Source organism: Poecilia reticulata, chromosome 8 (genome assembly GCF_904066995.2).
Source record: "Poecilia reticulata chromosome 8, P_reticulata-male-v2, whole genome shotgun sequence".
NCBI classification, from domain to species: Eukaryota; Metazoa; Chordata; class Actinopteri; order Cyprinodontiformes; family Poeciliidae; genus Poecilia; species Poecilia reticulata.
Window position 1 is genome coordinate 13,520,393 of NC_088837.1, and position 17,009 is coordinate 13,537,401.

Here is a 17,009-nt window from a genome sequence, read left to right on the forward strand (position 1 = left end):
TATGCACACCTTGTAAAATAAAGTGTTACCTAATCTTCTTTATATGTGTCTTTATTTTCAGTATGTACCCATATTGGGTTAATATGCACTGATCTGGTCCCCAACCTCGTACCTCCTGCCTCTGCGGCGGGCGTTCCTGCGCACAGGCGAACTCTCCGGGGTGATGTATCTCAGCGCCTCCTCGTCCTGCCTCTGGATGCGGGAATTCGGCACCCACGTCAGAATCAGCGTGGAGCCCAGGCACTCGTCTTTCTCCACGTGTACGCACAGGTAGCCTGCAGGGGGGTAACAAAAACCAGGTTGACGTTGAGAGGGATTTTCAAAAGAAAATCTCCCTTTTAAAAATGTTTTAGTTGAACTCAACACTAAAAAAAAAAGTAAAGTCTCATAAAAAATAAACAATTGTGCACACTCCCATAATGATCAGGACATTTGTTAACTTTTATTTGGAACTGAAACTGTATGCTTACTTATTACTGTCCATAATAATTTATTACTTGGGACATTTTAGGTAATTGTTTAAGTAAAACGCATCTCTATTGTCATACTAGACACAGCCAAATAACCTCCAACCTCAACAGAGCTCTCCATGATAAACATGTGTAAGAAAAAGCAGGTAGTTCTGTATCTGCGCAGCCAAACCTGGGTGGTGCTCAGCCAGGCAAGGGAGGGGCTCCGCAGGGTGCACACAAACATTATTCTTTGAGAAGATGATCTCGCCATCCAGCCCCGAGCGCAACGATGAGCCCCCCGCCCCGGGGTTTAAGGTCAGGAGGTCGGAGGCCTTGGAGGAGGCACGCCGAAGGAGCCGACCCAGAGACATCTCCTCAGGCACTGGGACACTGAGCCCATCCTCTGAAAGGAGACAGACATCAGAGAGAGGCAACGTTAGAGCCTCATGTGGTATTTCACAAGGATGGAGCCCAGAGAAGAGGGTCGTGTATCAGGAAAAAAAAAAATTATGTTGACCCAGTTTCAATGAACTGACAAGATTGATAAAATTTCAAGTGCTTCCAAGAATTGTGATGCCATGCACTCCAAGGTTGTCAGGGATGGGAACCAGAGCTACAGCATCCGCAGATATCTTAGGAAAGACTCACCTCGAATGGTTGCCACTGAAAAGTTCAATCTTACTTCCCTCTTTAGGAAGCACAGCTCAATTGTCACCCCAACAAAACCAGAAGCCGTCAACTGAACTCTGAAGAGAAGCCAACCAAATAAAGCCGCCCATTTTAGACAGGAGCTCCAAGCTGCTCTTCTTACTTTTGACCACCAGATGCCACCAAAGAGGACTGTGTTGTAAAGCTAATTTTTCAGTTTTATGTTAGCAAAAGCTTCAATGCTGCAGAAAGTGTCGTTTGGGCTTCACTAGAGCAACATTAAAAAAGCCTAAATCTTTCTAATTCTGAAGCAAATTATACCAATCTTTCTGCTACAGCTATCATAAGGGCAGAAAAAGGAGAAAAAAACTATCATAAATATGATTTAAAAAGCGCAGGTTGAAAACGAATCCCTTCATTAAAACCAAGGGTCCAGATTCAGACCACAACTATGGACCTCTGACCCAAACAAATGTTTGGCAAACGTAATTAATTCAGTTTCTGTGTTTGTTTGTTTGTTTTGTTACAGTGAATTCAAATGTACGGGGGAAAAAAATACAAAAAGTCAGCTCTATGTGCAATATAGATGAACAAAGTGCATGTGTAATGATCCTCCAGTGGGGGGGACAAGTTATTGATTAAAAAGGTTCCTGGAAATTCTGATAAACTCAAATGTCAAAAACAATTATTTCTTACCACCGAATAGGTATGATCAAATTAAAAGGCTGGGGTTTTTTATTATTTTGACGGAATTAAACATCAAATTACTTTACTAGGAGCTCCACTAACGATGGCTGACTCTGCAAAAACTTAAAAAAGACAGATGAGGTGTAGAGTTTAAGGTCAAATGCAACCCATTCTTGGCTCTAAAGTTGCAGAAATCCTCAACAAACTTCCCCTCCTCAGACACACGTGTGCTAATATTTACTGCAGTGTCCTTACTGCAGAGCTCTCCTCTCACCTCTCCTGACTTGTTCAGCGTTTCTCAGAGCTGTGCACCTGCATCTACTAAAGCAGCTTCAGCTCCTGCATGTGTGTGTGTGTGTGTGTGTGTGTGTGTGTGTGTGTGTGCGCGCGTCGTAGTTGTGCGTGACTAAACGTTTCCCACCTTCTGCAAACAGCAGAGAAACACAGTGATGGACAGTGAGCAAACACACTCTGCTCCATCTGTGTGAAATTCCAAGCTGTTATCAGGAGTCAACAGATGTCGTCCACGTCGAGCGCTGAACTGGGACCAGCGGGTCACGCTGCCTGAGTTTGAACTGTCCACTCAGGAGAAAGCTTTGTGGGATAAAATCACCTTTCGCTTATAGCAGAAGGAACTCCTTTGGTTTTGAATGTTGTTTTTTTTATTCTCTAGTACTAAAAGAAAACACAAAGCAATTAAAGTCAAACATTTGTTCCTTTAGCTTCTGCTTTTTTAATCAGTCCATCCCACTGATCTGTTCTTGTATGGTTAACGTCCTCCATGTTGGATCACAGTCATATCTGCGTAACCTTGCTCCTTACTTGGCTGAACACTCTGACACATACTCCACGCTCTATCTCAGGAATGTTCCCTCCTTTTTCCTCAGGGAAAAGAACGTGGGGGGTCGGGGAGGGGAGCATGTTTACCACCACTTGATTAAGCAGGCACCCCACTTCCTGGTGCCAAGCCTCGCACAGGAAGCCTACCAGCACAAGATCTGGGCATTAACTCAAAGAGAAGCTATGTGGTTGGCAATCATTTCACTTCCTTTTTAAAAAAAGTAGAAGTGTGGCTGTTTTTTTAGGTCAGAGATTTACCATTGGCACAGGAAAGGTGTCTTCTATCTCAAGAACCTTGGTAAGCTAGGGCTGCGATTCATATCTAAAAGTAAGGCTTAAAGTTTTGATTATTTGTTCATGCAAAATTAAAGAAAATATTTGAAATAATCAGAACAAATTAAAAACAGATAATTGTGTGGAAACTGTTAAAAAATTTGAAGAACCTAGCTAAATGCATTGAGTCTCTTAACAAGAAGAAGCCCCCAGCAACGAGAGTGGAAGTGTCCATGTGTCATGACCGGCTGGAAGCTGAGAAAACAGGAAGTAGATAAAAGAAAAGAAAATCTAATACAAACAGTTTAACAGCAAGCATTACCTTCGATAGAAAGGGGAATAAACAGATCACATTTAGATAGTGACAGCGTTAGCAGGGTTATAGGCTGGGTTCAGGTGAGAAGACAACTAAACACAGAAGCAAGAATACTTCTGACAGCAATAGCTTTATTGATAGCTCAGCTTAGCCCATCGGTAAAAACAGAAGCACTTTCTATGGAGATTTTAAAAACTGTGTGTATACTGAGAGTACACACACTTCATGTCAGGAAGGTTTCAATCAATAGCTCAATCTAGAATAAAAAGAAGAATTATACAAAGAAGCACTTAGCCAGGGATACTTTCTGTGAGACAGGAAACCAAAGAATATACATACCTAGTAGAGATATGCCGATCAGGATTTTTCCTGCCGATTCCGATCACCCATGAGGGCCGATCACCGATACCGATCACATAATTATTATTTTTTTATTTTATAATCGGTTATATTATGTGGAAAAAGGAACCATGAATTCACCTTAATTTAGACAAAAATTTGTTTTTAATAACTTTTTCCAAGAAAAAAACTAAACAGGCATTGTGCAAATTGTACTGCTATCAGTAATATCTTTAACACACTGAAAACATATGAAGGCTCTGAAGAGGCTAAATAATGCAAAAAGTCAAAATAAAACCTCTCCACATTGCCAAAGAAATTCAAGTATAAAACTTAACATTCAAAGGCAAATACCATTACAATAAAGACCCACTTTAAGCCACCTGAGTTACTGAATGAAAACTTCCTGATAGCATGGCGGCTAGCTGATTACTGCTAGTTTTTATTGGCCGTTTCTGACTGAGCGGAGTAATTATGCCGAACAGGGAGGAGGCAGAGGAGATCGATTATTTTTTCAGAGATTATTTGTCTCATGTTAGGACAGCGAAAGTTTTCATATGTGTGTAAAAGTTATTTTTTAAAGTTATATGCTGCAGCTTTAAGCAGAGGTTTGGTGTGAGAGTCACTACCAGGTGGCGCAGAAGCAGCACTCTGTCTGTGAAATGTTACTACCTGTAGCACGTAGCAGCGGTTCAACAACGAGAGCAGAACCAGCGTCTTACATCGCAGCTCGAAGACTTAAATAATTTTCCAGGTTATTTGTTTAGCTTTCTTACCGTCATGCTAATCCATGTGTTTGTAGCTGCGCGCTGCTTTACCTGCTATCTGATCCTCCATATGTCTTTTTTTACTGCAGTGAGCCTCGATGTAGTCAAACTCAGTCAAGTATGTCATGGCATTGTTTTTATCCCATATTAGATTTGTTGTGTTGATGCATTTTGACCTGCTTCACCCCAGGTGCTTCAATTTTCCGCCGCAACACACAAACTATAACGCACTCAGTGCGTTATAGTTACACATCGCTTAGTATTTGTTGCTGTGCGTTTGCTCAGTGTGAAGCAAAGAGGAGACCAGCTGCACAGGCAGGCTGCGAAATGAGATGCAGGTGATCGGTTTGTGTGATCGGCAACAAGAGACCGTGAACGGCAATCACCGATCATACACTTTTTCACGGAAATCGGCCGATTATGATCGGTGGCCGATTGATCGGCACACCTCTAATACATAGTGGTAATAGCTTAGTCAGTTGACTTGATCCAGGACAAAATACACAGCTCAGCAAAATAGCACAGAGGGAGGAGTACTTTCACCAAAAGACAAAGAAAAGCAAAACCTGTAGACATCAGTAATGGCAGTGAATATGCAGAATATGCTTGGTCAAAATGTTTGTCCAGGGGGAAAAAAGAATGGCTAGCTGCAGAAGTACTGAGAAAGAAGTACTTTCTAAAGGACAGAAAAACAAGGAGAGTAAGCACAATTTAGACTGTGCAAAACACAGGAGATAATGGCAGGAATAGTTTTTGTCAACTGACTGTGTCCAGAAAACGGATACTAATAAACACAGAAATACTGAACCAGTAATACTTTCTGTTGTACTGAAATATACTAGATAATGAATTTAATTCAGATCAAATCAGACCGTATCATTGGACATCAACTGGACCGAGTCTGAAATAGTCAAACTTTTCTAGACAAGTGCTGCAGCCTCTCTATCCCAAATGCCACCTTATTAAACTAAATGTAAGAATAGCAACGCCCCAGATCTATGAATTTACTGTGCAAGCTTCATCAAATAACACCACACAAAACTGCTTGCTGTTATGACAGAGTAAGAGCAGCAGCTGTCCTGCATGAAAAACGTTGGCTGACCCCATGTAAACTTTCAGATTAATGTGGAATTCAGATCTTTGCACATCAGTTTTCTGCCGCTTAATAGCAACGAGGAGCTATTTACTGCAGAGCTTCAATGCAGCGGGGTGACCGGGGTCAGTGCCAGGTTCAGATTCAGGTTCACACAGGCTGATAAGAAAAAGTGGCCTCTTGCTCTCACTTCATCCTTAATCCCGTCAACACCTCAATGTGCCCACAGACGGACTCTCCCCTCTGACCTTTCTGCGTTTCATCAGACATCTCAGGAGTGACACACCTTCTTAGATTCACTTCCTCTGTCCGATAATCAATGGAACATTTTTACCCACTTCTTCTTAACCAACTCGCTAACATATTTTTTGAAACCTTAAATAAGAGAATAAAAACTACACAAAGAAAACCTTAAATAAGAGAATAAAAACTACACAAAGAAAGTTCAGCTGCGAGGGCAGCAGCCACAGATAGCTTCTCACTTCTGTTGACATGTGAATGGAAGATCTCTCTTTCATATCCACTATTCACGAGGTTGCCTGGGGCAGCTGAAAACAGATCACCCTGGAAAATAAAGTCCTTATGGACTCCAAGTCATGAGAAAACTCTTTTGGGTGCTTCAAAAACATGTTTCCTGTTTCAGAAGGAATGTTATCTTGACAATTATGTCATAAGCTAATATACAGCATCTCATAAAGGTTCAGAACCAGCAATTAAATCCAAATAAGACCTAGAAACTCAACTGCAAACTGAACAGCAGAATGTACAGCCCTGCAGAAGTTAGACAGCGGAGATAGTCACTAGCATATTGTCGTAAAGCATTAGGTGTACGATAGCACCTGGTTTCTTTATCATCATCACAGCTTTTCTTTAAATTGTTATAATAATGAAGGAAAAATCTTGAACAAGTTTACATATCTGAGATAGGAGTTTGTCAAAATTTGTGAATCAAAAGTACAAGGTGTAGAATATTAGAAAGGTAGTGCTTTTTTTCCCCCTTTTTTAAAGTCTTTATCACTTTAAATATGTAAACAGAAACAAAACCAATTTTATAGTCTTTTAGTATCTGTTCCTGACAACTAAAAATAAGAACGGCTAGAATTTCAATTTGATATCTATATTTCAAAGTAAACATTTTTGTATTTTTTTTTTAACGCTTTGTTTTTCTATGACCGGTTTGTAGTGAGATAATTCAGTCACCACAACATGCAATTTTTTTAAAATCACAAAATAAATATAGCTACATAAGAAAACAAAATAAACAAGACATTTTGATTTCATCCCGGATAAATTTATTTTAAAATGTTTTGTTGCTTTTCCTATTGCCCCATGAGCCACATGTAAAAAAAAAATTTTTTTTTAAATCTATGGTTTATGGGAATTGACGTCACAAGGTGAAGCAAATAATTTGCAGGGTTAAAGTGTGATTGACCCCTCTATGAGAGCATAACCCCATCCCCAGACAAATTTTGGAAAAAGTCCACCAAAGCATGGGGTTGAGTGGAGGGAGAAAACAGGGCGGTGGTCTTCCTGTCCTGCAGAATAACCGTCAGAAGTCAGAGCAGAGGAGAGCCATTCCCTCTGTGTCCACACTGGAAATAAATCACACATTTGCTAAGCTGAGTAACGCCATCATTCAAAGCTGGCCACAGCCATGCACACTATTCCAGCTCCCAACTCTCCACCAGGCAACGCAGTGAGTGAGATGGTTTCATACCTGAACTGAGACTGTGATGACGTTGTACTAAGCTGTACCGCTGCAGCCAATAGGAAAATTCAACTGCTTAGACACTGCTCGACCTAAGGAGGCCAGCACTGAGGCGGTTTTAGGCAAAATATTGCAGAACTAAACAAATTTACAAAAAAAAAAAAAAAGCCAAAATTTGCACAGAAAACATAAAGACGGAGCGCTAAATAATTAAACAGTTTATCAGCAACATAAAGTTAATATGGAGGTTAGTTACACTTTAAATTGTAAACTCGAGGATGTCGACTTTAACAAGAGAGGTAATTTTTCAATTTTGTAGCCTTATTTTTATTATAAGAAAATCCACATTAGCAAACCACTCATGAACCAAAGTGAAATTAAATCAATTTGAAGTTATTCAAAATAAATACTTATTATGCCGATGCGTTAGAAGATCGAACAAGGGAGAAGTCTCAGCTTTCAGTTCAATGAACATGGAAATCCAGCATCTGTATTTTTCTCAGCAGCAATTCTTAGTATTTGCTGGGTGAGTGAGGATGTTCTCTCCTCTGTCAGCCTGCTTATGGCGGGACAAGCCTCGGCAGCATCCGCCTGACAGCAGCAGATGGACAAGGCTATTTACACCAGGCCTAACATTAGTTCCTCTGGGTTACATGTCCGAGCAGGGACTCTGTGTCAGTACCACCTCTAACATGAATATTTTAGCTGTCAGAGGCGCGCCTGAGGCTCCTTCCAAAACACACTATGTAGAAAAACATACATGCTTATCGGACACAGTGAATGATACAGTGACTGGTGTGCATACACCTGCTCCAGCGACAGGAATAAATGAACAGATATAGCAGCAGCATGGAGAGCTCTCACCTTCAGTCCCGCCGCAGGAATCTACAGCCCACTCCGGACAACCATCTCTTCAGGCGGACAGAGCCCCAGCGCTACGAACCGGGCCTGGGTTCGGCTCCTTTCCACGGGTTTAGCTCGTGTTAATATCAACTCAGCTCTCTTTTTTTTCTTTTTCTTTTTTCTTTTTTTTATCGCAGAGGTTTATCACTGTATGAGCCACCGCCGCACGCCTAACTGCTGCTGTTTCAATGGCAAAAGTATACACTTCCGCTCTGGACTTTCAAAGTAAAATGACCTTAAAGAAGTCATATGCATTTATATTTGAAACACGCTTGACACTTTAATGTAAAATACAATGGTTTTTACTTCCTGAAATATCTTTGCGTCTTTAATGTCTTGACTTCACGTCACAGCCCCTAACCAATCACTCCGCATATATAGCTACTTCCGGCACGTAGTATTACTGACACATAACTGGAAATTTGGGATTTTATGATGGATTTTAGATCTTTTGTCATGCAAGTTACGTTTTAAAGGTCTCTGATGAGTGCTGAGATTCAGTTGGTCCACCATCAGGACCAGAGCTGGATTCAGAGCATCATCACACGTCTGCCGTCTTCAGCTGCCTGTTTAAAACCGGTGTCTGACAACAAAATACAACAGCGCCCTGCAAAACATATGCATAACGAGGGATATTTTTTCAGAAATCTTCACTTCATAATCTTAAATTTCAGTAGGATTTTGTTTACTACAACAGCTCAAAGAAGAGGATGAAAGAGTGGCATGTATTTGGATTAATCTGACTTTACTCTGATACTATGAAATTTATAAATCCATCAATTCTGTGAGGGCCAATTCTCTTAGTAATTTGTAATTTGAATTTTTTTTTTCATATAGATTTATTTTTAGTAATTCATCTTGCGGTGGAACGACTTGACTTTGAGGAGTAATAAAGTGTTATCAGCAAGCAAATGCAGCATCTTATCAAGGTCAAAAGGTAAAATTACAAGATAAAAAATTCTATTTTTTGTGCATATTTTACAAACACTATTTACAAAGCAATATTTACAAAACTCTTTTTATACATCACTAACTGATCCTGATTTTAAAAAATCTAAACCAAATGGCTGCTCATTCCAAGGCTTTAAAAAAAAAATTCTGCTGGTGTGATGACAGAATAATGCAGCTGATCATTTTAGCAGCACAGGGCAAAGGCAAAGAATAGGATGAATCTGGTTCATCATAGAACCCACTGGACTGTAAATGTCTTTGACATAGGCAAGGCCAGACGAGTCACCGTTAGGACCTACAAGAACAGGCACAAATATAAAGTTCAGTTTGCAAGATGGTGAACTGGAAGGCTGTAATTAAAAAGCATCAGAGCAAAAAGTACTCTCTAACCCAGAACTCACCTTTGTGTCAGTTTTATACGTAAAGTCTATAACTTTCTCTCCATTAGCCAAGACATAAAGAGGTTGAGAAGGCACTCCAAACACCTGGAGGCCTCCCAGACGAAGACTGGCCAAGGCCCCGTTGAGGTTGAGAGGGTCGCTAATTATCTGCGACTGAAGTAAAGCACAAATAATTAAACATCTGTTAGTCAGAGTCCAAATAAAAACCTGATCATATTCAGGATTTACAATGATTAAAACTTCCAGATCAAACACATCTTCACTCTCATTTTATGGAGAATTCAACAGACTTCAAACGTCTCGAAAGGGTTTAGTTGAAGTGGTATCATTACTTCTGCTAACCACTGTACCTACCTGTCCAGCAGTGAAGTTAACATAACAATAATTTTGAGTTTCAAAAGTTCTAAGGCTGTCTCCGTCATCCCAGAACAACGCCCCCCGTGCCCAGCCACCACTGGACAGCGCCACCGTCAGGAAGAAACGGTTTTCACGTGAAGCCGCGGTGGTTAAAGCAGGTTCCTTCACAGAAACCAAACAAGGATTATACAGCATTTCAAAACAGCTTTTTTTTTTTTTTATGAAATACAGCAACATGTTACGAAAGACACTATCAAGCTAATGAACATACCAGAATTAACATTCAAACTAATTTGTGCAGTTTACCAAGCAAATCCTGTAAACTAAAACACTAGGAACAAATTTTCACTTTATCCATATAGCTGAAATAAAGCCCAGGCTACTTTCTCTCTAATTCTGTAGAGCTGACTCCCACCTGCTGGGGGATGATGTGCCCCTCCCTCACGTGAACATTGATTGTTTCCAGAGGGGCCGATAGCTGGACGTACTGACCGTTACTGTGGAACGGCTGACCCTTTGAGAAAGGAAAAGAGATGTAAGTGGAATAGAAAGGTCTTTTAAACTTTTACATATTTTGGCATTTCATATTTTGTATAATCATAAACTTCAATGTGTTTTACCAAGGTATTATGTAATAGACCAACAGTAGTAGTGCATAATGGTGATGTGTAAAGAAAATTATGTGACTTTTAACATTTCTTACAATTAAAAAAATTGAGAACAACATTATATTTTGTTTCAAGGCATTTCTCTACTTGCTTTGTCCTTTTAAAGGCTGATCTTTTTTACCCAATATTAATTGCAACATAGCTCAAAATCAGTCTGAAAGGATTACCACTGAACTTTGACTGGGCCATTCCAACACATGACAACGATTTCATCTTTTATTGTAGTCTCACATATTTTGCAGAGGGCTTCCCACCACATATGGGGTTTTGCACTTTGCCTAAAAATTTACATTTTGGTCTCAATTTAGCAGAGCACTTTTATTCTGTGATTTAAAAAACATAAGTGGGCTCTATTTACTACTTTCGGTGAGTTAGGAACCAAATTGGCTGCACTGACCTTTATGGAGGGTTTCTGAGTAAAGGGAGCTAAACAAAAAAGCACAAAAGATTTCCAGAAAAAAAAAACATCAAACAATTTTATAAGTAACAAAGACTGTATTGCAGCTTACATTGTCCAGTTGGTACCAAGTGCCAGCAGGTAGGTACGCGCTCAGCTCTACTGCTCCTTGCTCTAAAACAGGACTGATGAGAAGTGAACTCCCCCACAGGAACTGTTGGTCTATAGTCCGACAATGAGGGTCGGTGGGAAACCTGAGAGTTACAAAAACACAGAGAAAAGAATGAAAAGGGGTTGAGATATTTTAGTTTCATGTTACGTTAAAAGGACAGAAGAAGAAAGTACGTACTCCATGAAGAGGGGCCTAGCTACAGTGTCAGCAGATGTGTGCGCGCGATGGAAGAGTGTATAGAGGAACGGGAGAAGGGAGTAGCGAAGGTTCAACGCACTCCGCATGGCTGCTTGGGCCTTCTGCCCAAATACAAACGGCTCCTGAGGCTGAGGGACAGGACACGTGAAAACAGGGAAACTTCTCAAGATGTGAAACAAACGCTCACAAATCCCCATTACGCTATAAAAACAATCACATAAACTTTGAGTCTCACGGCATTGGGCTTGTCATTGTGGTTCCTCATAAACGGGTAAAAGGCGCCAAGCTGCATCCATCGCACACACAACTCCTCGTTGGTGTTGCCTTCAAAGCCGCATATGTCCGCTCCCACCAGGGGGACTCCGAACAGGCTGAACTGCAGCACGGCTACGTAAAAATAGTACAAAAGGAAATCATTGTATTCCGGCGCAAGTTTGTATTGAGACCAAATTTCCACAAAAACACACTGGCATGACCTTTGACACTTGGCATCTACTCACCAGGGATGGAGAACCGAAGTTGCTCCCAGTCACTCCTCACATCTCCTGTCCACACTCCAGAAAACCGCCCGATGCCAGGGAACGAGGAGCGAGACAAAACAAAGGGTCTCTTCCCCTGAATGTTCATGAGAGCACTGAGGATGAGAACAGAGTAACCAGGATTAATGTGCAGCAAAACCAATACCTACATTTGCATATTAAGAAGTTGCTTTATTGTAGTTTGCATCTCTTTATTACTTGAACTGGTGTTGTAATAACACCAATTCAAGTAATAATCACATGGCTGCATAGTCTGACCTGTGCGTTGCATAAGCTTCAGTCAATCCGTTCAGATTGTGCAGGTTGTAATGACTGGACAGCTGCTGCTGTGCCGACATGCATATGGTTCCCGAGTTCAATTGGCCTCCAACCACCCCTGTTTGTGTGACATTTGGAGAAGATTTATAGCTGCAATCTAATTGTCCATCTATAAATTACTATAAAGTACCCTAACCCTTGAACTTTTTCAGATTTTTTTTTTTTAATCCCAAACTTCAAAATATTTTATTGGAATTCTGTGGCACAAAGTAGTGAAGACTACTTTGTATATACTACATTATTTCCAAATAATTTCACAAATAAAAATCTAAAAATGCCTTTTTATTTGTCCCTATTCACAATTGTGCATTACTCTTTGTTAGTTAATTAAATAAAATCCAAAATATATACAGATTCAAGCGGTGCGAATACTTTTTCAGGCTACTGTAGTTGCAAGCCAGTGATATGTATCTAATACACTCACTAGGTGTGTATGGTGGTTTCTCGAGCTCGCTGTCAGGGCAGCCCACCACTGATCCCTGGACAAAACTGGACGGTTCATTCATATCCTGGTAGGAAGCAACAGCACAATATCAATTATTTTAGAGATTTAAGCCTAAATATGTCCTTTAGATGTAAACCAATGTTCCGTTTAGTATGCTTCTTTGTTTTTGTGTACTCACAATCCACAGACCATCTACAGGAACTTTAGAGAAGAAGTCTCTGATGCAGTCCTCCCACCACTGCCTGGCCTCGGGGTTGGTGAAGTCAGGAAATGCTGTTGGGCCGGGCCAAACCTGTGTGCACGGGACAAACACCTCGCTTACATGAAGGTAAATGAAGAGCTTAGTACTCAGGTGTCTCAATATAACGATCTAAAAATGTGCTTATACCTTGCCTATCAGAATGTCTCCAGTTGCATTCCTAATAAACACATCTCGTTTCACACCATTTTCAAAAGGCGGGTATGTTCCAGGGGGGCTGGTGCTGCTAATGCCCGGATCCTAGCGAAGAAACAAACCACCATAAAACACTGGAGTTTTACTGTAAAAGAGTTTTGCTGCCATCTACTGGAAGAGTTGGTCAACGACTACTTTTACTTGAATTTTATTGAAGCTGCTGTGAAAAAATGGTTACAGTTCCTGCTTCCTTTCTGAATTCTAATTAAAAAACAAAAACTGTGATAGTTAAAAATGTAAAATTTTAACAGTGTCCTACCAGAATGAGGATGTACTTCATGCCTTTCTTATGAAACTCCTGGACCATCTCTGGAAGATCCCCAAATCGCACAGGGTCAAAGGTGAACACCCTTCGCTTGTCTGCATAGTCCAGGTCATTCCACTGCACATCCTGGAGGTGAAAAACATTAAATACTCTCAAAAATAAATGAAGCGACTGCATCAAAATATCTATACTTTCGATTTTTACAAAGTCCGACTGATTTCAGTATAACTGATCCTGTCTGTGTTATTATGAAAGTAATAAAATTACTGAGCCTTTTGCAATATTTGCAGACTTAATTATTAAAGTTCTTTAATATGTTTCTACAAAATAAAACCAAAATTCTCCAGATCACTTCTCTGCAATTGCAATTGACAATTATAACGCAATTAAGAATCTAACATATTATTAAACTCAGACGTGGACTTTTAAGAATCTAAATGTGTAAAAGACTGAGTATATTTTCTCCTACATACAATTAGCATGTGTTTTTGTTCATTTACCATAGGAAAGTTTGCACTATGCATGCGTTGTGCAACCATGCGGGTTGCATTAGTAGTTGTGTAACCCCAGCGACAAAGATGAAAGCCCAGAGACCAATAAGGAGGCATCATGGGAAACCCTGGAAAAAGAAACAAAACAATGTCCACTCAAAAGCCACAAGTCACATGCATGTTTGTATGTCTCGTGTTTTTTGGATATGTGTTACTAGAGCTCAGTAAAACAGGAAAATACATACCAATGACCTGCAGGTATTGTCGTATCACACTTTGAGGGTCAGGACCCAAGAAAATGTACAGATCCAGGATTCCACCAGTGGATACCCATGTGAGAGCTGGTGTTGGCTGTAGTATCACTTCTACAGAGACATTTCAAAACAAATGTGAAGCGTGGTCATCCTTTGCAATATAAAATGTATATATCATAAGATACAATATGTCCATACAGTAGAAACTAAAACAAAAAAAAACAAAAAAAACTGTTAAACACCACAAAAAATTACGGAGGTTTTTGATTACCTTGCACTGAGTTTTATTACACATCTTGGTTTACATTTAAAAACCACCGTTTTAGGTTACGTTTTTTTGTTTTCCCTCTACATGCAGCATCCTCCATAGTCACACATTAGTGCATAGAAGTGAAACAAATATTCATAGTTTTCAAAAGAAAATTTGAAAAGTGGAGTTTTCATTTGTATTTTTCCCCTTTGTGAAATTTATTCATTGTAAAAAAAACAACAAAAAAAACATCATGAACATATTGTCCCTATGTTGACACACAGCAGTAGCAGCATCATGCTGTGGAAATCCTTCATCAAGGACTGGAAAGCAGGTCAGAGATGAATTGAAGATAGAAGCATCTTTTTTTTTTTCTATGATCTACAACAACCCTAATACGCCATCATCAGATGGAGATAATAATGTACAAGATGCTAAAACTTTAAAGGGTATGAATACTTTTTGCAAAGGACTATAGAATAGTGTGGTTACTGTCCAGTAAGAAAATTATGTGAAGAACTTTGCACCAGTCAAATGGAAAATAATCAGAAAACTTTTGGATGATGAGATAATACATGGAAATTAATTATTTTGCAAGTTTCTGCAAAATAATTTATGTTGACAACAGTGTGCTGAGGGAAAGAGAGGACTACCGATTGCATTGCTGTTGAGAAGAAAAACTCCATGTGCTAAGCCGTCGTCTTCCTGCACTATGTAGAATGGATGGGAGCCGTAGAGGTTAGCGTCAGCCTGTAGTGAAAGACAGAAGTTTATATATACAGCAGGAATGTACATATATAATTCATTCTGCTGCTGATGATATTAGCAGCAGAATTGTCGGGTTGGTGCAGTCACTGTAACAGACTCACATGCGGTGCCATGTCTCTGTTCCAAAGAGTCCATGATGTCCAGTTGAGGTCCAGGACGAGAGAGGTGTAATGTTCTCCAAGACCGGACACCAAGGAGGAGGCCAGAGAGGTGGACAGCTGCAGGTACTGGTCAGCAAACAGCAAGGGAGCAACTGTGGTGTTCATACTAAACTCAGAAGGCAAAGAGACAGATAATCTTTTAGCAATTTATTACCAATAACGGCAGCAGACAGGAAAGGCTGGGCTGGCATGACCTCCACAGGGATTAAAGACAGAGATACATACAGAACCCTTCCATTGGACTTGCGTCGCACTATGAAACCAAAAGGATTGTGCAGGAATTCGGTTGTGTAGAGAACGTCCTGGGTATATGCTTCTGTCTGAAAGCTACCAGCTGGGAGGGGGACTTCATATCGCTGAGAGGATGGATCCTTTAACTACAGAGAAAACTTATGTCACTCAAACCCAGAGACATTCACCCTTCAGGTGAAGGATTAAATGTCCTGAAAAAAAAAATTAAGTAGACTTTGTCATTTTTATTCCACTTTGCAATAATGTACCATCTCTAACACATAATATTAGCAGCAGAAGGAGCATAGTGTGCTCCTCCAACACATAAAATCTCTGTGAAATATATTGAAGTTAATGGGTGTAATGTGGAAAATGTGAATAAAGTTCAAGGGGTATGAATGCTTTTGGAGTGCACTATAAAACAAACTCAGAAACGGACTATAACAACATTTAAATCTAATGCATTGTATTCAATTACTGGTAAACAACCACAAACTACAAGAAAGCAAGCAACGCACTGAGAAATCGTGTTGGGTGCAAAAACACTTTAACTGATAAGAATCGCACATATCTTGATTTTTAGATACTCACAACAACGTGAAAGCAGCTTGCAGTTTCCGCTATGACTTCCAGGCTCAGAGTGGAGATATCTTTGGGGAGATAGGAAGGGCTGGCCCGGGTCAGGGTTGCAGTCTGACCCTTCTCACTGGGGGTGAGGGGTCCCATGTTATAGCCTGGGTACTGGGCAGGGTAGAAGCACCAGGGTGGTCCTGCAGATCCAGGTAGAGGAGCATAGCAGCACCCTCTGTCCTCACACTCCTCTTGGCTCAACAACCTGTCCCTGCCACAGTCAAACCGACTCTCTGGAGCTGCGGTGCATTCAGTTTCTCTGGAATTTCCAGATCTTTGGAGAATATCTGGGTGGATGTCACTCTTTGAAATGCTCTTTGGTTCTCTGGGATAAGAATAACCAGGCTTTTTACGTAGCACGACTTCATAATGATCAAAATTATCTGACCTAACGAGTCTGCCTTCTTTGCTGAACAAAAGCTCCCTGTGTAAACACGCTAACAAAGACAGAGAAAGGAGGAGCACTGTGGTTGACAAAATACCCATCCTTTTCAAAACACCCAAATAAGTTCCTGTTCAGCACACCGTGCAATGTCAAAGCTACTACTGCTAATTAAAAACATAAACTTCAATAAAAATGTCCCGAAGCACGGCGGCATATGTATATTTGAAATTAAACTTTTATTAACAAAAAATGACAGGAGTAATAAAGCTGAACCGATGTTAAAACCAACAGAAGCTACATAGGTAGCAACAGAGAAGCTAAAAACACTAAGGCAAGCGTACTAGGACAAACAAACTAAAACGCTAATGCTTCAGGGTAAAATCCAGTAAATGAAAACCCCTTTTCGACAAACCGATTAATAAAAACGGTTTTTAAATGTGCAGAGTGCTGAATATTATTTGTGTTATTGCCAATTAGGACTTTTGGTCAACTGTTTCCACATTCATAGACTTTAGTTCACTACTTTTAAAGTAAATAAATCTGCCTCATAACCCATCCAAAACCAATGGATCAATTTTTACCTTAATGTTAAACAATATTTTTGCTACAAATTTATAAAAATATATACATTTCTCCTCTTTAGATTAG

The 17,009-nt window shown here is 40.1% G+C and overlaps 2 protein-coding genes across 3 annotated transcripts in view; both read right to left on the bottom strand.

Moving 5' to 3' along the window:
* Positions 1 to 8,209, bottom strand: part of tbc1d16 (TBC1 domain family, member 16) — a 29,081-nt gene extending 20,872 nt beyond the window's left edge. For both annotated transcript variants that reach the window (XM_008416780.3, XM_008416778.3), the window contains exons 1-3: positions 7,988 to 8,209; positions 643 to 855; positions 113 to 275 (exon numbers count right to left, since the gene is read on the bottom strand). In XM_008416780.3, coding sequence (XP_008415002.1) covers positions 113 to 275; positions 643 to 823 — 344 coding nt within the window. In that variant the 5' untranslated portion in view covers positions 824 to 855; positions 7,988 to 8,209. The remainder of the gene's footprint in view (positions 1 to 112; positions 276 to 642; positions 856 to 7,987) is intronic.
* A 71-nt stretch (positions 8,210 to 8,280) lies between these two features.
* gaa (alpha glucosidase) lies at positions 8,281 to 16,644 on the bottom strand. Its single transcript, XM_008416781.2, has 19 exons — positions 15,938 to 16,644; positions 15,341 to 15,492; positions 15,056 to 15,221; positions 14,840 to 14,936; positions 13,928 to 14,047; positions 13,692 to 13,810; positions 13,186 to 13,317; positions 12,861 to 12,971; positions 12,651 to 12,764; positions 12,452 to 12,536; positions 11,968 to 12,085; positions 11,671 to 11,804; positions 11,406 to 11,557; positions 11,150 to 11,298; positions 10,913 to 11,054; positions 10,151 to 10,249; positions 9,733 to 9,897; positions 9,379 to 9,531; positions 8,281 to 9,272 (listed from the first exon to the last, which is right to left on the bottom strand). Exons 1-19 carry the CDS (start codon positions 16,460 to 16,462, stop codon positions 9,207 to 9,209), a joined length of 2,799 nt encoding a protein of 932 aa, XP_008415003.2. The 5' UTR covers positions 16,463 to 16,644; the 3' UTR covers positions 8,281 to 9,206.
* Between the last annotated feature and the right edge of the window lie 365 nt (positions 16,645 to 17,009).